This window comes from Varanus komodoensis, unplaced genomic scaffold, assembly GCF_004798865.1.
Source record: "Varanus komodoensis strain SLA01 unplaced genomic scaffold, ASM479886v1 scaffold47, whole genome shotgun sequence".
Taxonomy (NCBI): domain Eukaryota; kingdom Metazoa; phylum Chordata; class Lepidosauria; order Squamata; family Varanidae; genus Varanus; species Varanus komodoensis.
In genome coordinates this window covers 2,304,092-2,326,193 of record NW_025336045.1, presented here as the reverse complement: position 1 = coordinate 2,326,193, position 22,102 = coordinate 2,304,092, and the positions used below count along the sequence as shown (strand labels likewise).

Sequence of the window (22,102 nt, the reverse complement as noted above, 5' to 3'; positions counted from 1 at the left end):
TCAAAAAAATGGTGGCTTCATCCCATTGTGAAGTGGCTTGCCACTTGAGTTGCCTACCTAAGTTAGAACAGTTTAAATCTAAGGACAGATATTGTAACATGAACTTCCAAAAGTAAATTCTAAATCCCCCAGAATTTTTAGTTGCTGGTGGAAGAATAATGCACACCTTTAACCCTAGTTTCCAGCTCTTTGAACAAAACTGGAGCTGATTCTGGGTTCATATGTCAAAATAAGGACCAAGTGATAGAGTGTTCCTGGGCCATTTAGTTCCATCCAGCTTCAGTAGGAACAATTGTGCCACAGGAACTAGATTGCTTACTTATTCCCTTTTCATTTTCAGCATCCTTCATTGGTGAAACTGTGGGTTGTTATAAGGTCATAGTATACTTTTGTTTTGAGTAAGTATAATTTTCATCAAGCTTTACTTGCCCAGTTTATTATATTTGTTTAAGGATGCTTTCATCTCCACTTTAAAATGCCTTACATCTTTTTAATGAGAACAGTAGGCATACAAGCAAGAGGTTGGTATGACGGGAAATTTAAATTCATTTTTAAATAGTATAATTTAATTTGAAAGTTAGATTTGGAACTGGTAGTCCTGGGTTTAATGACTTTGTTGGGTTAATTCTATGGTTTTAATGAAGCTAGTTCTTATTTGTTCATGTTCATTTATTTTTGTCCCTTTATTTAAATTGCTTGTGTAATGCTCATCTTCCCCCTTTTATATTGTGATGACCTGAGGTTATAAGCAATAAATTTGAAGTAAATATTTAAATAAATCATAATGATGCAAACTAAATGTGAGATTGTAACATTTACAATGTGAGATTGTAACATTGTAACAAGCCTCAGCCTTAAGTGCAGGATGCCAAGACCAATAGTCCAGATCCTTTGCAAGTGGTCTCTGCTAATCTTAGCACACATTTCAGATAGCACAGCTGCATTTCACATTGCTGGTGGGGACTCCATAATTCCTCTGCTTAAAGGAGCATGAAGTTTTCCCCAAGAGAACTACCATGCAGACTTTTCTTCCTGACTTGCTAGTTGGGTTCTTTGGTTTTTTTTATAGGCAATCTGAAGTAATACAGCCTATATATTCAGATTTGGCACCTTGATGAGAACTTGACGTAACAGGTGTAATGTTGCAGATATTTCAAGTAATGACCTTTAACATGTAGTTCTAGCCTTAGAGTGCATCCTTTTTCAAGGGTCTGTGTGTGGTTGATGGGAGAGTCATAGGAGAAGATTTTGTATAAGTCTCTTCAGTGAAGAATTGTGAAATGTGCACAGGAGAATTTGTCCTACTGAGCATGTGTAATTTATAAATTCTCTCCTGGTGGAGATGGAACCATTTGTGCAGATGAAGAACGTTTATTTTTGCTACAAAAAGGGGTAGCAAAACAAAACAAAATTGCAGTAGGAAAGCCACAGAGGCCAACTCAGGAAACAATGCAGGAAACACTTCTTCAACACTTGGAACTTTCAGCTTTAATGGGGAAACAATTATAAGTCATATCTGTTAGCCAAGATCCATATTCTAAATAGTATTCCGGAAAGGTAGACCATGGCTTTGAGGCTCCTAGTCATTAGTTGGCTGCTTGCTTAGTCTGAGTCAGCATGTATACCAAATGCCTCTCATGGCTTGGTGTGGGAGAAGCCTAACAATCTTCCTACCATAATAACATCCCAAGAAAAATATCTAAAAGATTTCAATTTCTATAATTAGGGCAGTTCGAATGTACCTTTGGAACATTTTGGACAAGTGAGAGGATCATCCTGTCTTTTGCCTCCTGCCAGCTGATCTGATAGGCCAGACTTATGTGAAGCCTCTTGGGCCATTGCCTTGCCCATTCAGGTTAGAGCAGGGGTCTCAAACTCGCGGCCCGCGGGCCAATTGCCGAGACAGGCGGGGCACGGGGAGGGGCCCTGCGGCCTTTAAAGCGCCGGCGGTGCCCGGGCCGGCCTCCGGGAGCAACGCAGGATGAGCGGCCCACCACCACCGCGGTGGTGGAATACTTGATGCGGCCCAGCCTCACACAGACTCTACTTCCAGCGGCCCCCAGGTAAGTTGAGTTGGAGACCCCTGGGTTAGAGAATCTCTTGAGGTTCAGCCACTGAAGACATTGGTGTGGGGATTGACTTGAACTTGGGCTCTGTAGCAAGATATCCATCTCTAGTCCTCTGCCACACACATGCTTCTTATAGACAGTACGGAAAGGTTAAAAAAATAACGAACATCTAAGAACAAGAAACAAAATCTTGAGTTGGTTGTTGGTATTGCCAAAGAGGCTGCAAGAGGACGGTATCTCTTTGCTGTCCTGTTGGCTGGTCTCCGTTCCATGCACCATCCTATTCACACAGCATGATGCCTCACTGTGGTTTTTAAACCATGGGGATTTAGTGTGTCATCTGAACCCAGCACTCTTCCTGAGAGGTGGTTTGTTTATTTGTTTGCTTGCCATTTTTAAATTTATATACTGTCATCAGCCAGAGAGGCTGTCTGGGTGGGTTGTAAGCCACCCCAGTTACCCATGGCTTGCTGTAGAGTAATTAATCCACAGTGGCTCAATGTGTCGTTTGAACCTGGATGATATGCTAAGTCACATTCTTGTCAAAAATTAAAAGAGTCACTTTCCAGTGACAAAAATGAGCTGCTGGTCTGGCCGAGGAGCTCTAACTGATGACAGCCAGCACAATGTTCAAGCAGCGGTTTGTTCAGCTGTTGTGGTTTCATGCATGTTCCTGCCGATACAGAGGGAGAGCAGGATTGCCTTCTAAGGCCAGCTCCATAGGGCTCATCCCTTCCTTTCACCTGCCATGCCTGCTTCCTCCTTTCCAAGCGGAGACCTGAGAGGGGTCATACAGCAGTCACCAGGTCACTCTTCCACCCCCAGCTGGTATGGCACCCACAGGGGGTTGCTGGGCTGGGATAGCCCATTCATCTGGCCTTCTTCTTAGTGAGAATCAGCCAGACATGCCCCCTTCTGCCGAATTGCCATCTTGTCAGGCTAACGTTTACTCATACATCAGTCTGGAAAGGGAGGCAGTTCTACCTGCCACGCAACAGCTGGGCAGAGGGGGAGGGAGATGGATGCTAGCCGCCTAAAATGTCCATTTTGCCACTGTCCTCCTGCTCCCTCTTGGCGCCCCTGCAGTGCCCCTGGGGCATTTCAGGAGTTCTGGGGCAGGAGGAAGAAGGGAAAAGAAGACAGATACCACCTTGCTCTGTGCCTGATAGTCGGGCAGAAAATAATTTTCCCAATAGTGCATGGGGGAAATTCCCAGTAGGGTTGTGCATGTTTTGCAAACTTACCAATGGGCTTGTTTTCCAGTTGCATCTTTGTAGTAGCAATTTCTGGACATCCTCAGTTACCAGTATTTCTTCTTACTCATTGATGTTCCCCACCTCTTCTAAATATCCAAGAAGCAGACCTGCAGGTAGATTTTTGCACTTTAGTCTTAGCAAGATTTAAAGATAAGTGCTTAGAGACTTTTGCAACTAAATTGCAAAAAAGAAAAGAAAAGAAAAAGAAATAGATGGATGGATGGATGGACAAATACATCTTTTAAGAGGTTCCTTTTTCATAACTCAAATAATTAAAACAATTTTAGGGCTGCCAGCCATTGCAACCATTCATACATACATACTGCCCAGTAGTCAAAGGGTCTCCGGGCAGTTTACAAAAATTTTGTTTTGTTTTCTTTTCTTTTGCTTTAAGCAAAGGAAAGTATGTATTGGGTATATCATATGAAGGTGCTTGTCGTTTGAAGAACCAGTGAATGGGTCAGAAATATTAAAGCACCTAAAGAATTAAGCCCGTAGATTGAAAACACAGAGAGCATCCTTAGGCCTGCATGAAGCATGGAGAAATCCTCCTGCTGCAAATTCATTGCGTCTTCTTGCAGCACCTCCTTTTTGCATCTCCGATCTCCCTCTCCCTCTCCCTCTTCCATACCCACACACTCACACCCACTGTCATGTTTCTTCTGCAGACTGAAAGAGTCCTCTTTACTCCAAATGTTTGCCACATATAAACAGGAAAGAAATGCAGAAATATTTTATGTCACCAGGTGATGGAGCTGAAGTTTTTTCTTACTCTTTCTTGACAATGATTAGGATATAATCTAAGGCTGAGGTAATTGGGTTTTATCCCCTGCATCTTCTTCCATCTTCCCTCAGTACTAACTTCAGCCCTGGCAGAGATATTTTACTCAGTCCAGGATAAAAATAAGTCAGTGAGTGTATTGTAGTTCTAAAGTACCTGCCAGATGTCTTCTACCTCTGGGTGTGACTCCACTCATTCCATCTTCCTGTTTCTTGTGCACATTGAGTGTCTCTCTAGAGGCATCCTATTATCTCTCTCTTTCATAGCATCCTTCTTTTCCCTTTTCCTTCCCGGGAGCTTCAGTTTGTGCCACAGGTCTAGCATTTTTTAATGTTTCCATGGCTTTTCTGAGTTTCTGCTTAGTTTTTCGGAGTGTATTTCTAAGCAGTGTATCAAAGTAATTAAAATGATTGCTTAATTTGAGAGTAACAGAACCAATTCTATTAACTTTGTGTGAGAAATCCACATCTGGATGTCCTGCAGAAAAGAGATCTATATTAATGACTAAATACTAGAATAGTAGACAACATCTTACTCAGAATTTGCTGTGGTTCCTATTAGCACAGCATTGTTAGCACACCATTATATACAGTTTTGTGTGTGTGCGCGTGCGCTCATATAGGAACATTTGAAGCATTTTAATTGCTCTTTTTGTTATGCTTGCTAGCTGACTGCTGCATTCTGAATGCTAAGCTTGGATAAATTAAAAATGTTCTCTAGGGTTTGGGAAAAATTAAACTTGTAGGCAAAGGCTATTTTTAATTTTACCAAATTGCTTCATAAAATCACTACATTTTCTCAACACTGTCAGTATGGTCCCTGGTGAAAGTAAATACTATACCCCAAGGCAAACAAAATTTAAAGTGTCAACTGGGCATAAGTAGGCAGATGGAGTCATAAATAGGCAGATAGAATCTCACATGTGATGAAGAAGAGAAAATAGGATTTTATGCCTGGGGGAAAATGTAAGATTTATATATTGACCATACCACATGGAAAGAAGAAACCGCAGGAATTATTGCTTTTTTCTTGCCACTTCCTCCATTTCTCCTTTTTCAGGAAGTGTCGTTCAGTGACTGAACTGGGCCGATAGTCTAGCACTAAAAAGCAAGTGTAATGTTCCTGACCTGCTTTGATGTAGCTACTGCATTTGGGAAGTACCCAAACCAAGCTCCATTTTGGGAGTCAGCAAAGCTAGTTTCTTTCGCTGGTGTGTGCACTGCTGTGTCTGTAACCTGGGCAACAACAGGAAGAAACTACTCAGACTTCCCCAAAGAGGCATCTCATAGAAATTATGCCTGTCATGTCATAGTTAATGATTGAGTATGAGCACCTGAATCAAATCGTTCTTAATTAACATTAGGGATGAATGCCTCATCATCAAGTAAGCTTTCGTGATTAGCTTTGTAGAAGAAGCCCCACCTCCTGTTGTCTCACAGGTGTTGATTGGCTCATATCATGACAAATGGAGAGACCCCTTTTCCTGATCTTGAGGGGTCATGGTTTTAAAATAGGTGCACATTCTTCCTGATACATAAGGAATACATAGCTAGACTTGGGAGCATAATTCTGGAGGCATCTTTGATGCTCTGAAATTAGCTAAACAAGGTCTTCTAGTAGCCATGTAACAGCGATCTGCCCCTTAATATCAGGCATGCAAAATCTTTTTGACCTAGAGGATCAGATCAGGTGACTACTGGGATGGCAGGAACTGCACACTCACTCACACATGCCCTTCTCAGACACCCTTCTCACCCTAGGATCAACAGGGCAACAGCATTAAATGACTGACTCTTAGAATAGTAGAGTTGGAAGGGGCCAAGAAGGCCATTGGCTCCAACCCTCTGCTGTTGCAGCATACCATTCTACACCAACCCACTCAGATGACTGTACAGTTTCTTCTTGAATTTACCAAGTGTGAGAGCCCACAACCTTTCTAGTCAACTTGTTCCACTGTCGTATTGCCCTGACAGTGAGGAAACTTTTCCTGATATCTAGCCTGAATCTGGGTTCTCGCAACTTGAGTTGATTATTCTGTGTCCTACACTTTGGAATCAGCAAGAAGAGATCCTGACCTTCCTCTTTGTGACAGCCTTTGAAGCTCCCTTTCCCCCACCCTCTCAGTCTTCTCCAGGCTGAGCATACCCAGTCCTCACAAGGCAGTGTTTCCAAACCCTGGCTCATTTTCGTTGCCTTCTTCTGAACCCTTTCTAATTTTTCTGCATCTTTCCTAAATGAAGCCCCCTCTCTGTTCCAGCCAGTCCAACATGATCACCAAAAAAGAGTGGAAAATGATCTATGAATAGCCTCTTTGTTTTCCATTATAGAGCCAGGAACCTTATTCCTGGAACACCCCGTTAAGTAGGCAGGAACTCTATGGCAGGAACTTTTCTTCGAGAGCTTCCCCACTTACAGTTGTTGATATGTTGTCATTGCCAGTGACAGATCCTGAGGGTCTAGGACAGTCCAGGTGTAGGTGGAAGTGGGGGTACATTCTCTGAATCCCTTTTTTATACCAAGATGGCAGATGGTAAAATGGGCTGTAAATGACAGATATCTGGCTGATTTGAAATAGATTGGCAAGACTGGGGGAATTGCCAACTCCTAGTTGAATAACAGATTTTTATTCAAGTATGCAGGTCATCTCAGCATATGACTTATTACGTATAGTGGATAATTGATTCTACCCGTATCTGGCTCCCAATGTGGAAACTGGTATAAACCAAGTAGATCCTGAAAATCTAGGCTGTGCTTCCTATATCATCATTAGAGAAAGGAGCTGAATTTAAGCCATATGTAGAACTATGTTAATCTTTTCTGTGTTTTGAATAGTAATTAAGCCTACTGATAAACCTCTAAATGTAATTCTGCTGTGTGTACCTATATTAAACACTCTTTACATATACTTTTCTTTGGCTATATATGAGGAGTTGAGGTACCCCTAAAGCCTAGTGGGCTAACACAAAAGTTGGAAGAGCCATTTGGAATGCCATCAAAAGGCAATTATTGTTGTGGGTTTTTAAAAGGTAACACCATTAATTGACTGATGATGCAAATTTCTAGTAGTTTAGTAAACACCTCTGCTTGACGCCTTGTTGTCTACAGCTTGAATATTGAGGGCACAGGCAAAGAGACAAAATCATTTGCAAGATCCTATGCTTATTTCTTTGAAGTATTGCAGTTTATATACTATAATGTTGTTTATAGTAGGGGAAGAGATGCAAGGTAATATATTTCATGTAAATAAGTCATAAGCCCCGAGGCTTTTGCGAATGGGGCGGCATATAAGTGTTCCAAATAAATAAAATAAATAAATGTAGTGCATGCCCTAATATTGTCATGTCTTAATTGCAGGCAACTGCAGCAACAAGAATAGACAGGGGTGCAAAGCACACCACTGTGAAGCAAAGCGCTTAGGTAGCTAAAAGTAGTGTCTTAGTTTTCCCAGAATGCCTATGGGTTCTGGGTTCTCTTTAGGTCCTCCAGGTTCTCGCTGAAAGTGTCTCTTTAAAGTGCTGGATTGTAAAAAAAGAAGAGAGAAGGAACATTGAAAAGGAGACTAGCAGCAGCAGCAGCCTGCAGAGTCCATAGCCTCTTGCATTTCCCCCTTCATGCCAGACCCGAATAATCATTCACTGGAAACAGCATGCTGTGGAGATGGTCCTGTTCCCCAAATGTAGAAGCCAATTGGAGCCAGTTTAGAGGGAGTGGCGAAACCTGCAAGTCAAGACCCTGGCAGGTTGCATGTTTTGAGCTCATCTCCTCTTCCTTCTAATAGCACTCATGGGAGAAGGAAGCATCCATGTTCTGTACTCTTTGGCAGATCTCATTTTTAAGTCACCAATGGCTATTTTTACTAGGTTTCACATTTTCAGGAATAATATAATTACATCATAGAGTGCATTTAAAATATGATCTGATGGCCAAAAGTAACAGGGAAACAGGTAATGAGAGGATTAAGCACAAGGAGGGAAGTGTGGGTGTTTGCTGACTAACTTTGTGCCGATAGGCTGAGGGCAACATGTCATGAGCCCAACCAACTTTTTCTGGTTGGGCTCATGACATGCCAGGTAGCAAAAAGAAGCAGCCATGTTTTCACTGCTTTTTCTATCTTGGTTCATTTTTCCATGGCAAGAGGCACTCAGGCTCTCCTGTACCAAAATGTCTTTGAGCACCTCAGTTTTTAAACCAAATGCTAAACTTTCCTGTCTGTCCCTCTCTAAAGTTGGACTAGCAGAAGCACAAGAAAAGACTTTAGAACTTGTCTATTCAAGCAAGTAGATGTTTGGCCTCTTTTTCCTTCCCTATTTCTTTTTGTAATGCACACCTGAGAGTGTATTTCAAGCAATTTATCCCTTTCATGTGTTCCTTTTTAATTCAAACACGTATCTGACATGAAAGCTAAAGAAGAAAGTACAGCATAATGCAATTAGTTTCTGTGATGTCTGCAGAACATTTTAGGAAGGCCATCTTTTTATGGTGGCCGGTGAACATAACAGATAATGAAACCTAAAAGGGATGCTTCTATGTTCCTTTTTTATAATGTTAAATAATTAAGCTTTCTGCATGTACAAAGCAGTATTTATTTAGTCAAGGCCAAAGATGGATAACAGTCATGAAACAGCAGTTTATTTAGTAGCAAACTACAGTTTTGTTTTGTATTTAAGCTTAAAAATGTAATAAATAATCGGGAGCATTATCAAACAGAGGATTTCCTCTCCAGATTGCATTGCCTATATTGTGCTCTTCCGTTATTGGGTGTTGTGATTTTATTCAGACTTAATCTGTAACTTCTTTCTAGTTCAAAAAATACAAGCTTAAGAGTGCAGTTTGATCCTAATATGCTTGATGTGTGTGCTTATATCTACTGAGCCATTAAGGGCCAGGATTTGGGAGTGTGTTCTTTGTAAATGTGTACTGCCTGAAATAAGAAGGAACATTTAGCTGATGCAGAACGGCCTTGCTTCCTGTTTGCCAGTTCAGCAAATATGGATCAGAAACATCGTGTTAAAATAGTCACTGTAGGTGTATTCCCTGTACCACATTCAACACTTCTATGCATGATTCCTGTTGAAGATAGTTGGTATTGTAAGCTTTGAAAGGAGACAGTACTGTTCAGGCATTAGAAATGAATACAGACACAACACACACAGCTGAAATGAATGTTTAGTTCTGTACAACAACCCCTTTTCATTCATTTCCTGGAGCACGCGCGCGTGTGCGCGCACACACACACACATATGCACCCTTGTTCCATTTACCATTTGATATTTATGTGTTTTGTTCTCTCATTCCCCACCAGTTTTGTATCCATGGGTCTTCCTTTGGGTTGTTCTTACAGTGGGAAGCAAATCTTTCAGGCTGGGTAGGTGGGTTTCAAACTGCTTTTGGATACGTGGTACCTATAATATATAGTTCTACCAGACAAGAGAACTGATCAAGCCAAGGGTAGCCATGTGTACTGGAATCCTATTTGAAGCTTGCCCAGGAGGGGGTCTTCTATTTAAAGGCATCTGATCCTCTATTTTAAGAGTGGGTAATGTGTGGCTTTCTAGATGTTTTGATGGACAACTGCTATCATTCCTTGTCATTGGCTGTGCTGGCTCAAGCTAATTGAAGGACAAACATCTGGAGGATCACGTCTGCTTACCTCTGCTCTATTTGAAGGGCTGTATAGTTCAAACCCAGTTTAAAGGTCCACAGTCATAGAAATAGAGAGTGAGGCCTTGAAGCTGCACATCAGCAGTACCAAGAAAGTGGACTGGGCAGCAGGCACGCATTTACCACGATAGTGAGATAGAGTTCTATTTAAACCATGTTAAGTATTTCTAAATCTACACACATGCACAAAAGCATATGCAAATTTTATGCATTTCTGCATCTTTTTTTGTTTTCTTCTTTCTAATAATGATCAAGTCTCTGCCTTATTCCTGTCCTCAGATGTCTACAGCATGGCATTAGAGCCTCTTTTTGCCCCTTGTAAAAACCCAGGGAACCTCAGTGGTTTTATTGTACAACTTTTAGTTGTGTGAGATTGTTTCTATAAAGTTATCATTATGGCTTCATGATTAGTGAGGCTTGCTTTTCTCAGTGCGTAATTGATTGCTCTGAAATATTGCCAGTCCAGGCTCTTCTGTAGCTGATTCTTAGGAACAGTTTCCATGACAAGACAACCCAGTATGGGTTGTTTAACCCATGGCAAGGCCATGGCACATGCTACCTCCATTTTGAATATGCAAATACAATGTATTTGAATAGCATTTTAAATATGGGGACTGTTTTGTGTGAACTTGAGTAATCATGGGTTCTGTGCCAGTTAAGCAATTTTCACGTAACCTATGCTCTGTTTTACCCTGAGATAACCCATGGCCACTGAGTTTATATATCATGGCTATTCTGCTCCCCTTCCTTTGAAGCAGACCAGGAAAAAGCTTTTTGAACTAAAAGGGTTTTTATGCTAAAGCTGACAAGCTAAGCTGACTTTGTGATAAGTACTAAATAAGAGCATTGTAGAAGTCAGTAACAAAAGAAACATGCACAAGTACAATATGGAACATTAGGGAAATACAGTTTAATGGTAAAAAACTGATGCTAAACTGAGTATCTCTCTTCCCTCCCAAATGGAAAAGAGCAATCTCCTGTTTTGGGGCCAAGTGCTTAGCGTGTCTGATGCTTCTCAGCTGTTCTACCCATGTAACCTCTTGCCAATTTCTTGGTTTAATTGTGCTAGGTATGCTTACTCTCTAAACCAGGAGTCCTCAAACTTTTTCAACAGGGGGCCAGTTGAAAGACAGTGGCTGAGGGCACGTTATAAAAATTATATTTTACTTACTCTCGATCCTTTTTTAGTTTCTTCACCTTCTTTGTTTCTCTTTCTCTTCCGCCCGCCTCTCTTCTGTTTCTCACTCTGTATTTCCGCTCTGTATATGTGTGCAATGAGGGGGGTGGGGGGGAATCTGGCGCATGCGCAGTCATGCTGTTACGTTTTGGACATGCGCTGGCTCTCTCTTTGCTCAGTTTGAAAGAATGCCTGCACTGGCTTAGAGGTTTTGGACTCGTTCAGAGGTTGTTTTCTCTGAGCGAGTCCAAAACCTCTGAGGCGGGCCGCATCCAGTCCGTGGGCCGTAGTTTGAGGACCCATGCTCAGAATTTGAAACTGTCTGATTTTTGGCAACTGTGTGGCTTATTTTTGGGTTCGTTGGCCTTGACATTTCTGCCCCCCTCCCTTTGGCTGAATCAGAGTATGTATCCTTGACCTTTGAAGACTCTGTTACAGGAAGAGTAGACCCAGTCCCTACACATTCAGTATTACAACCCACAAGTTGCATACGCAACCCTGGTATCCGTGGGTGTCATGACTTGTCATGGGTTAAATCAGCCTTCTTTGTCCTGGTGGCCTTCAGAGTCATTTGGACCACAGCTCTCAAAACTCCCATCCAGCAGTGCCATTTGACTGGGAATTCTGGGTGTTGCAGTCCAAACGTGTCTGGAAGACTGAGTTAAATAATCCACAACCAGCTGCAGCATGTTGTTCATACCCACTCTTACAGTTCAAATGTAGGCATTATTGACAGATTATCAACAATCAGGTGTAGGGATTATTGATAATAAATACTAAGACTTCTTTTACAGTAGTTGGTTTCAATCAACTTTAAAAGGAAATCCCACTGTGGTGGCTCTGGCAATTGTTTGATATTCATTTTTAAGGAATAGGGTCAAGCAAAAATAATTCTAGTATGAACATCATGGCCCAAAATTAATGAGAAGTGCTTTTAGAAATAAGGTCTGATGGGAAAATGTCTTCCTGTGACACCTAGGTGTGATTTCTGTGCCCGACCAATATTGCTAATATTACAGAAGCTTTATATAGCTTCTGCTGCTTTGATAATATTTAGATGGGGATTTTTCTGACTCTTATGTTAAGGTGATGGCAGTGGTTATAGCAGAAATTTTCCTTTGCTCACTTTGTGAATGTAAGCCTTAACAAATGCAGTAAGAAACTTTCTGAATGCTGTTACAAAAAATCTGCAAAGCGCCATCCGGATTCCATATATATTAGTCTAAACTTGATATGTTTTGTTTCCTTCCCTGGCAGACACCTTGCATTTCCAAGACAGAGAATCAGCCGCAAGGATTAGCAACTAGCGTAAGGTGGGGACAGACCCCCATCAATCAGTCTACTCCCTGGGACACAGATGAGCCACCATCCAAACAGATGAGGGAGGCTGAAAACCCAGGTATGCTTTGAGCCTTATTTGTAATTCTACTGGGAGAAATTGTTCAAAGTAAATTCAATATGCTCTCTCCAATTACTTCTCTAAATAAGACTTTATCATGAGTCCTTTTTTTAATGCTACAGCTGGCTTTTCTTTTGTAAAGACCCCTTAAGGTTACTCTGTGTCAGGGCTAATATAAATGTATTAAGATGCTTGCAAGTTCATTATTTTCTTTTCTCCTCTCTGTGCCAGAGTAAAAATAAAAAAATTAAAAATACAGCATAATATTTTAAGACCTCTTTTTATGTCCAGAGCCACCTGAAATGATTTTGAGCTTCCAGACACATATCATACATTGTGCAGCTATGCCAGACACCTAATTACAATCTCTTTGTAGTGGCTGGAACGCAGTTATTATACGCGCCGAGTGTTTGTCAGGGAGCCATGAAAACACATTGGGCAAAGAGGTTAATTTTCTTGGAAGCATATACTTAAACTGCACAAAGCTGAAAGTGCATAAAATTGTAAACATACTGCGTCATTACTTGATCAGTGTTTTTAACATTTGTGCTTTCCTACCATGTTGTAGCACTTTTAGGCACTTTCCAGTTTGGAATGGTTCCAAACTATCCACCTCTTTGTGAGATGGAAGTGGGAGGGACTCAACAGAAATAACAGTTTATTAGCAGCCTTTGCACCAAGAGAGTTTATGGGTACTTCCATGTTGCCAAAATTTCTTTTATTGCTTCCTTTCCTTTTTCCAGGTACAGCTCCCTGGGTTACAACCGTGGCAGCAGGTAGCCAGCCAGCTCTTATTACCCATTCTTATGGGATGACCCAGCCTCCGACCTTCAGCCCAGCAGTGAACGTCCAAGCCCCTGTCATTGGAGTTACACCCTCACTCCCTCCACATGTTACCCCCCAGCTTCCATTAATGCCAGCTCATTACCAGCTTCAGCAGCAACCTTCACAGCCTCTGAGTAACATGGTTGTGAACCTGCAAAGCCAGCCTTTGTACACCAACAGCCAGCCCATCACAATGTCTTCTATGACGGGGGTTGGTCAGGTGACTCACCCAGGCCACAGTGCAGTAGGGAATGGTCATATGACTTGTCCTCTCCTGCCTCCGCCACCACCTGCTTTGCCTTCAGCTGCCCTACCTAATAGTGTTCCGGCAACCAATGGGCAGGCCGCTCCTCAGCTTCCTCCTAACCAGACGGGCAGTCAGGACAACACAAATGGGATGCAGATGCTACGGACTGTTGGTGTGGGGAAGTACGAATTCACAGACCCTTGGCATCCGAAAGGTAAGTCAGCCCAGAACTCTTCACATCTTTACTTCAGGATCACATGCACTGCTGGAGATGTAACGAGGCTTAATATTCAAGTCCGGCCAGCAGCCTTCAAAAGAGGCAGAGTTGCCTGTTAAAGCATCCATAGGGTTGACATTCCTGTGCCAGCAACTCCAGCAACAGTTTCCCGCCTTGTGTTCTGTGGTAGCTTTTCATGAATTAAAGATAACAAACTGGTTGCTCTGAGAGAACAATAAAGGAAATCCATGCTCTCGTTTTGGCACTGAATGACACTTTCCAGGATACCACAGATAAGCAGAGATTCACATCTCAAAGCTCATGAGACAGCTTTCGCTCTTTGCCTTAGAGTTTCTTTTATTTCTCTTGAGGAATGCTTACTTGTAAGTCACACCAGTGTCTTTCTGGCTTAAGCTATATTTTCTGAGTTATGCTGTTGTTTCTGACACTTGAGAATTGCCTCCCACTCAGCGTTTAAGGAAGAACTGGGCTGACATTCCACTCCGCTCTAGAGACCGGATAGGGTTAGTCACCCTTCAAAGAGACCCTAACGGTTCTTCTGTACACAGATGGTATAGCAGAGTCTGCTGAAATGAACCTGTCACTTGATAATAATTCTTCCAGGGAAAGTTAGTCAAGCAACAGGTAGAGTAATATGCTCCAAAGAATTATAAATGAATCTGATCATATTCAGATCTATACTGGTATATTAGCAGGGCAATGAACCAGCAGACAGGCAAGAAGGAAAATGCTGAATGGAGTGCCGGCGGCCTGCGCGTCCTTTGTGTGTGCGCGCTGCTGCCACCCTTTCTTTGCAATCCATCTGGGCAGCACTGCCTGAACGTAGTCTAGTTATCAGATCTGTCACATGGACAAATGTATTTATTTATTCAATATAGGGCTTGCATTTCTGCCAAAATTGGTGCCCAAGGAGGCAAACAGGAATAAAATGAGGGAGATCTGTCTTGGATGCTCTGTGGTGCCGCACACATCCGTTGCGAACAACCCACTAACAGGACATTTGTGTCAGGTTGTATGGTGAGCTAGTTTTATGCTCTGTTTTATGTGCCGGTAAGAACACTCCACCTGATATGAGCACAGTACCTCTTTTAACCCAATGCTTCCCTGTTGAGGTGAAAACGTGCACACATTCTGGAAGAAAACCAGGTTGTTGGAAGATGTCACGCTTTTACAAAAACAGAATAGCTTCTGTTATTTTATCCCTGTAGTTATGACCTCATGTAAGCATGCAACTTATAACAGGTTTAGCTTTCTCCTTGGAATTTAGCAAGAAAGCAGATACTTTGACTCTGCTTCTATGAACACAGGGACTGTTCTTTAAATGAACAGCAAAACTAAGGCACAATGGAGTGTTATACTTGGCATCCAGTCTTATACCAGACACTAGAATACTATTTTAATTTAATTGGTCTGTTCTGTTTTATTTTTCAAGGTGGTGTGCCTCTCTTTGAAAAATATGACTTTTCCCCATATGGAACTAAAATAGAATGGAGCTTAGGAAAAATCTATTAAATCGGCATGAAAGACCACAAAGACTCCATTAAAGTCGGCTAAGCTATTGGTATACATGAACAGGGCCTACATTTAAATTATATACTAAAACCCATTGTGTTACTTGGTATCAAAGAAATACCATTATTATTAAATATCTTAAAATGATTGCTTTACTTACTAATATCTGAAGCAAAGTAGGTTGACTGTTTTCTAGCTTTTACTCCATAATGTATATGAGATGTCATAAGCTGTTTAAATATATATATATATATATATATATATATATAGCGAGAAAGAGAGAGAGAGAGAGAGAGAGAGATTTCAAGGAAATTAAGGATGGAAAGTAGTTCCTCTCACCCATCTTTAAAGATTAAATCCTGTTTTTTTAAAAATCAGTTTGATGTATTTCAAATCTTATGTTAGAAAAATCATACTTTTATTTATGTATTATTATTTTAATTTTTATATACTGTCCCATTCCCATAGGTTATAGGTGATTTACTTTTGTAGCCCAAGTTAGATGAAAAGCTTGGTTTTATTTTGCTGGATGCCTCATCTTATTTCTAGAGTTATTATTTCATACAGCTCTTCTTGCTTTGCAAGAAAAAAGCAACTGAATCCATAAGGAGAACAAGCATATCAACAATTAGAGGAGAACATCCTCCAAATATTGAAGTGCCTTGCTGGAAATGACTCAAAACACTTGTCTGACAATTACAAAAACTTCATTTCTAAGCATTAGAATATCTGCCCTTGTGTCTTTCACTGTAAACTTCTAAAGGGGAGATGAAGGAACAGTAGCACTTCAGACAGTAAAAGGGATGCCAAGGGTCCATTTCCATGCTATACCTCAGTGCTTGCCACATGTTTTTACAGCATCCTGAGCTTACCTTAGCTCACTTATTTTTGTTAAGCTGTATTCACTGTGAAGAACTGGGGTTGACTCGGGAGCCCTGTATTATCTACCTGTGAGTTTTACTTGGGTTTTTCAAATCCAATTTTCTTCTTGGATGTTACAGAGTGACATAAAAGCAAGGCGATTCACCGCATTTCTATCATGGCCTTGCCATGGATCCTTAGATCTTCTAGTCCAGTCTTCGAACTGGAAAGAAATTCCACTCCTAGAATGCAAGCATCACATGTAGGAAAGTGACACAGATATTAGTGTTGACTGGCAACAGCTGTCAATGTATTAGCTTAACTATTTTTCATAAATTGTAGGGCAGGCAGCTGTTATCCTGTGAATTAGATTTTGCTATCCTCTCTATTTGCAGTCATCGATATCTGATTTATTCTCCCACCATGTAATAGTAAAGAGAGACAGTGAAGTATCCATATACAAATGCCTGAAAAGGAAAGTTAGACATTAGGTGGGGAGTAATTTCTTCTTTTCATTTTTAAAAGCCTTTACTTTGAAGCTATAATTGTGCTTGTCAGATCTAATGTCAAACAAGTGGATATATAATCTACTTAAATAGAAGAATTCTTCAATTCAGCAACCAGGCCATAAACTTTTGCCATATTTAGAATGAGAGCTCTATTAATAATCCATTTTCAGTTTATGAAAAGAGTGTTTGTTTTAATTTCCTTCCTAGGTCTGTTGTATTTCTGGAGCCTGACTAATTTCAAACTCATATATGACAGGCAGCATACTCTCAAAAGAAAGGAATTAGAAGCAAGTGAGGCAATGTCAAATGGTTGAAACATATAGTCAGAGCTGCTTCTCTGATGCTTTTTGTAGAAAGCATTTTCTGCTTCATTTTGGGTGAACCTTGGACAGTGTTGCAAAAACGTTCTTCTGCTGATGGCCTCTGACATCTTTTTCATTACATTTCAGTCATTATCCCCTCACTTCTGCCCCACAGATACGCACCACCCCCATTTTTGTTATTTCAACTTGACAATTGAGCCTGGTGCAGAGTAATTACTTCACAATTCCCCAAATGAAAAGAACACATCTTGCCAGTCAAAATAAGGGATACTGATGTTTTTACACATCATTAGTGAACTGATTTAAAATTTCACATTTTGTTTTCCCTAATTATGTTTCATTTGGCTGAGCTGTATTCCTGCAGGGTCTGTGCTAGAATGTACTTGTTCAGATGTTTCTTCGTAATAGGCTATTTCTATGTAAACAGATACAATGCAGAAAATAACCATTTCAATCCAAAATAATCTCAACCCAAAATGGTTATGTGGATGATATTACATTTGCAATAGGTCAATCATATTTTTGACATACAGCTGAAATTAAGTCTGATATTTAAAGTGAAGTAATACTTACATGTTATTTTATTATATTTTAAGGAACCAATGTTTCCAGTTTTTATTCCTTCATTACAATCAAACCGTGTGCCAAATGAAGATTTAATTGGTCTCTTACAGCTGCTGTTGGTAGTGGTAGCACAGAAGAGAGATGTTAAAAGATTGTTTAGATGGTGTTTTCAGATACTGTGGGCATTTAGAAGTGCTATCCTATGCATGTTTACACAGAAAAAGTCCTACAATTCACAGCATTCCCTAGGCAGGTTGGCTGGCTGGAGAATGCTGTAAATAGCAGGGATTTTTCCCTTTCTAAACACACATCAGATTGTGCCCTTAAAGATTGATCTGCTATGATATCTTAATCACATTGGGCTCCTATTCTGGGGAACTGGCTTTTGCAATGGAGCACAATAGAAATACGATACATGAGTAAATGAGGCTGTATTTTATTACATGCACAATAACTATTTCCAAACACATTCAACTTTTGTTTTGGCATATGACAGCTCCAAGGGTACATGAAGGGTAAGGCCAGATTAAAAGGGGACATGCAAGGTAAGGTCAGATAACATGGGCATGGATAATGCTTGCCCATTTGGTGTTTTTACCCATAACTAGAAATCATTGCCTGCCTGCTCCCACCAACTTAAGTGGCTTCCTCATTTTTCCACTTTAAATCTCATTGATGTCTACACCAGAGTGCAATTCTGATACAATTACTCACCAAACAACCACTGCAATTACTGTGGTCAGATTATATAAGTAAGTTTTCTAATCAGTAGAATAAATCCTTGCAAAGTTTATAAATGATTTTTATAAAAATACCAAAGAAATAGGGTAGTTTTAAGTGTGAGCTATTCACAGTTTAATAATCTTAGTCAAATATTACAATTCATTGATGTAACAAATGACCAACTTTCGTATTTTTCTCTTCATCTTGTTGAGAAAGTTAAGAAAGTAATATGTGAAAAATCAGATTTTAAAAGAGCTGGGCCAGGCAAGGAAATCGTTTGCATCACTACTTGTGCCCCTGTTACTCAGTTGCCAGTGGAGTTACACCAGTGATGGGTTAGTTCTGTATGTGATGCTTGCCATGCTATATTTGGGCAGGGCTTTTCATTCTAGACTCTGAAAGTTTAGCTTCGTCTCGACAAGACGCAAGAGGATGTGGTTTTGCTGGGGAAAGGAATGTGGTTTTGCTGGGGAAATGTAAAGATGGTAGTATTTACATACTTTATTGAAAGTATTTTATACTACCCTCTGAAACTAGCCAAGGTGGTGTGCAAAGAATTCAGAAAATAAAAATCAGGAAGACACAATAAAACTAAAATTAAAGCCATGGTATATTACAGGGATGAGTGAAATGACTCTCTTCCACAGCCTGTCTAATTATCTGAACTTAATAGGTTTATATTATTTTAATTAAATAATAATGTGGTGCAGTGGTTAAAGTGTGGGACTGGGACTCAGGTGATCTGGGTTCTAGACCCCACTTGGCCATGGAGCCAACTGGGTGACTTTGGGCCAGTCACCTTCCTCACAGGGTGGTTGCTCTATGGATAAGATTCAGAGAAGAGGGAGAATGGTGTAAACTGCTTTGAGCTTGTTATAAGAAAAATGCTGGATATACACCTAATAAATAAAAACTAATATTATGGTGTGGGTGCTGTGTTCATCTCGCTATTTTTCTGCAGAGTTTCTGCATTCCCCCACTGTCACAAGAACATTTTGTAGCCTTTTGCAAAAAAGAACTGGTAAGTCTGATCAAGGATGCCATCGAAGCTTTAGTTGATTTTCTAGTTAAACTGGAAGCTCTAATAGAAGTCAATTGCATTTATGTTCACAATGGGACCAGTAAATTTCATTGATTTTCAGTGGGATTTATGCTCATTTACTTTTCTCTGTACTCTGCTGAAGAGCCTGATCCGGAAATGAACAGTTCTTTGCAGAGACAGGGAATTTTCACCATGCTCAGAAAGCATCCATACAGAACACTTTTGCTCATTAGACCTGCTGGATCAAGGCGAATGTTCAGGCTGGAGTGAGCGCTCATGTTTGCTCGTCAAGGTAATGTTCCCAGTTTTGTGATCCATTTGCACAGCTTGGTAATTTTATTAAATGTTTCGTTCCACCAAGCTATTGTTTGTTTGCTTGCTTCTGTGCCATCCCGTGGCTGGAGCTCTCTTGGCAATTTGCAACAGTGCATAAAACAAAACAATAAAATACAATACAAATATAAAAACAAAGCAACATTAAAGGGAATTTAAAATAGCTTAAAAATGTACAGAAATTACCCTGCAAAGAAGGTCCCTAGGTGACCCAAGTAGATCTTCAGAGGCCTCCACATAAAGAGCTGTCTTAATCTGATGCCAAAAAGATGGCAAGTTTGGCATTTGAAAAGATAGCAGATTAGAAATCATGCTGTGCATAAAGGGCAGTATAAAATACTGGCTTGGTTGTGAGGGAGAAGTATGGCTAGAGTGAAATATCTCTTTGTACCTCCTCTGTCATGCACAGGCAGAACACTCTGAGTTGCTGCCCGGCCCCACTTCAACCCCATTATTTTAGTAGAGTGGGCTCCAGGAAATTTAGAACTACTGTTCAGATATGGGTGGTACACTGAGGTTTTATAACAAATCATGGTTTTGGCATTCCAGCACAGTATCTTTGCTTGTTTAGAGGCAGCGTTTTATTATTGGTAGATCTGGACTAGTTCCACCGTCCACTACTTGAGATCTTGATTAATCAGAGCAATTCATATTAATTAAGGGTCCACTTCATTCTGGTGAAGTATTCCCAGCATCTGTTTTATATAGAAAGCTGCTCACAACTTTAAAGGACTTCTTAAAACCCCAAAGTAGTGGCGGATATGGATATGGATAAGGATATGGATGTAAAAAGAAAAGCCTTGGTGGTTGATCTGGAAGCTTGGGATGCTGGAAATTGAAATGCAGCAGAAACAGGGCCACGTGTCTGCATTTCCTGCGTCTTCTGGTGCTGGTTGCTGATCCTCTTTTGTCCATTTCAACTTTTACATTTTTACACACATGGTGGTTAGATTTCAAGTACTATCTTAAAAGAAGCTGAACTCCACAGAGCCTCTTCTGACTGTTTCCCAGTTTCGGGAACGTAGTAGTGAAATACATAGAAACAGGATGTTGGAATGTGGTAGTTGGAACTGTTGTGCACTAGATTGTCCTGCTTTTCCCTGCAGGTGTGCGGTAATTGGAGGGTGTGCTGTCTCTTGCATATTACCTGTGAATGTGTTCCATGTAATGATGGTTGAGCTCCCATCCACTTAGTTCAGAATTGGGCCGTTGTTTACAAGTGCTTTCAGAAAACTCTTGAATAAAAGACCACCTTTAAAAGCAGAAAATTAATGCCAGTTTCTTGGCTTGCTTCAATGAAAATATGTCACCCTATGATCAACTACTATGCTTTTTGCTTTACCTTAGGGTAAGGTAATAAAAATGGAGGGATTAAAAGGACTATGTAAAGTGAGGAGGTAGCTGTCCTGAGCTTGGTCAGATAATGTGGATCTGGATTTTATCTGCAGCCAGGGTGGATCTGAATTTTATCTGTATTATATTTTGTTTTATTTATGTAAGCCGTCCCGAGGCTATGCGATGGGATGGCATACAAAGGCTCTAAATGAATGAATGAATGAATGAATGAATGAATGAATGAATGAATGTCAGAGTCGGCACCCACTTACATGCTCTCAAGCAGGGTTTTGCTTTTTTCTTATGATTCTGGCTTATTGGGAGAGACCAGAATTCCAGTGTGACTGTAACACTGAGCAGACCACAAACACAGAAGACAGTGTCTTTAACTGCTCCCGATGGCAGGAAAAGCCAAGCAGGAGTGATTAAGCAACATGCACAGGCATCCTTGTTCAATTACAACACGTCACAATTTGCAACGGTTCTGGCCGACAGTGACATAAGAACTGGCTCTACGTACCAGAGTATTTACATATGTCAGGTCCTTTGATTTCCTTTGTGAGGTCGAAGGTGGGAGACAGCTGGATATATGCATCTATATTTTCTGTTGTGAGTTACGAAGCATCCTTTTGAGGGGGCATGCTTCTTTGCCTATTTTTAGCTAACTGATGTTTGAACTGGACTTAAGAGTTCATTCTGCCATGATCCTCTTGAGGCAAGCATGTTTTCTACTGCTCAATACTTAGGTTAAATTTCCCATCCTATCCTTGTCAAGTAGTCATCCCTATAGTATTCTATAGTATCCTATAGTATTCTGTACAATTACAATTCAAGTCACATCCTGGAGCAACTCCCTATGTGGAAAAGTAAGTTAAGATAGGGAATTGATAAAACTTAGGGCATGGAAGATTATTTGAAATTCTATCAAATGCAACAGTGAGAAATTAGAAAGATACGATGTTTACTGCAGGCCCTCCTCTTGTGATTTATAATTAGTCTTAGGAGAATACAGAGTTGTTGTTGTTGTTGTTGTTGTTGTTTATAAAAAGATAATATCGTTCCTTTCCAGTAATTATTTGGATGCTTTTTCTCCTTTGGGGAAAGAAAAAAATAGATTCTGACTGCTGCTGTTTTTCTAAATACAGTGACTGTAAAAATCCTGAAATATATACTCCAGCACCAATTGTCATAATGCTAATTCCTTTCTATCTTGTTTCCATATATAATCAGACACTCAACTGATATTG

At 40.5% G+C, this 22,102-nt stretch overlaps 1 protein-coding gene across 1 annotated transcript in view; it reads left to right on the top strand.

Moving 5' to 3' along the window:
- Window positions 1–22,102, top strand: part of KLHL29 (kelch like family member 29) — a 434,198-nt gene that overhangs the window by 252,314 nt on the left and 159,782 nt on the right. The window contains exons 4-5 of the mRNA XM_044445123.1: window positions 12,202–12,343; window positions 13,087–13,629. Coding sequence (XP_044301058.1) covers window positions 12,202–12,343; window positions 13,087–13,629 — 685 coding nt within the window. The remainder of the gene's footprint in view (window positions 1–12,201; window positions 12,344–13,086; window positions 13,630–22,102) is intronic.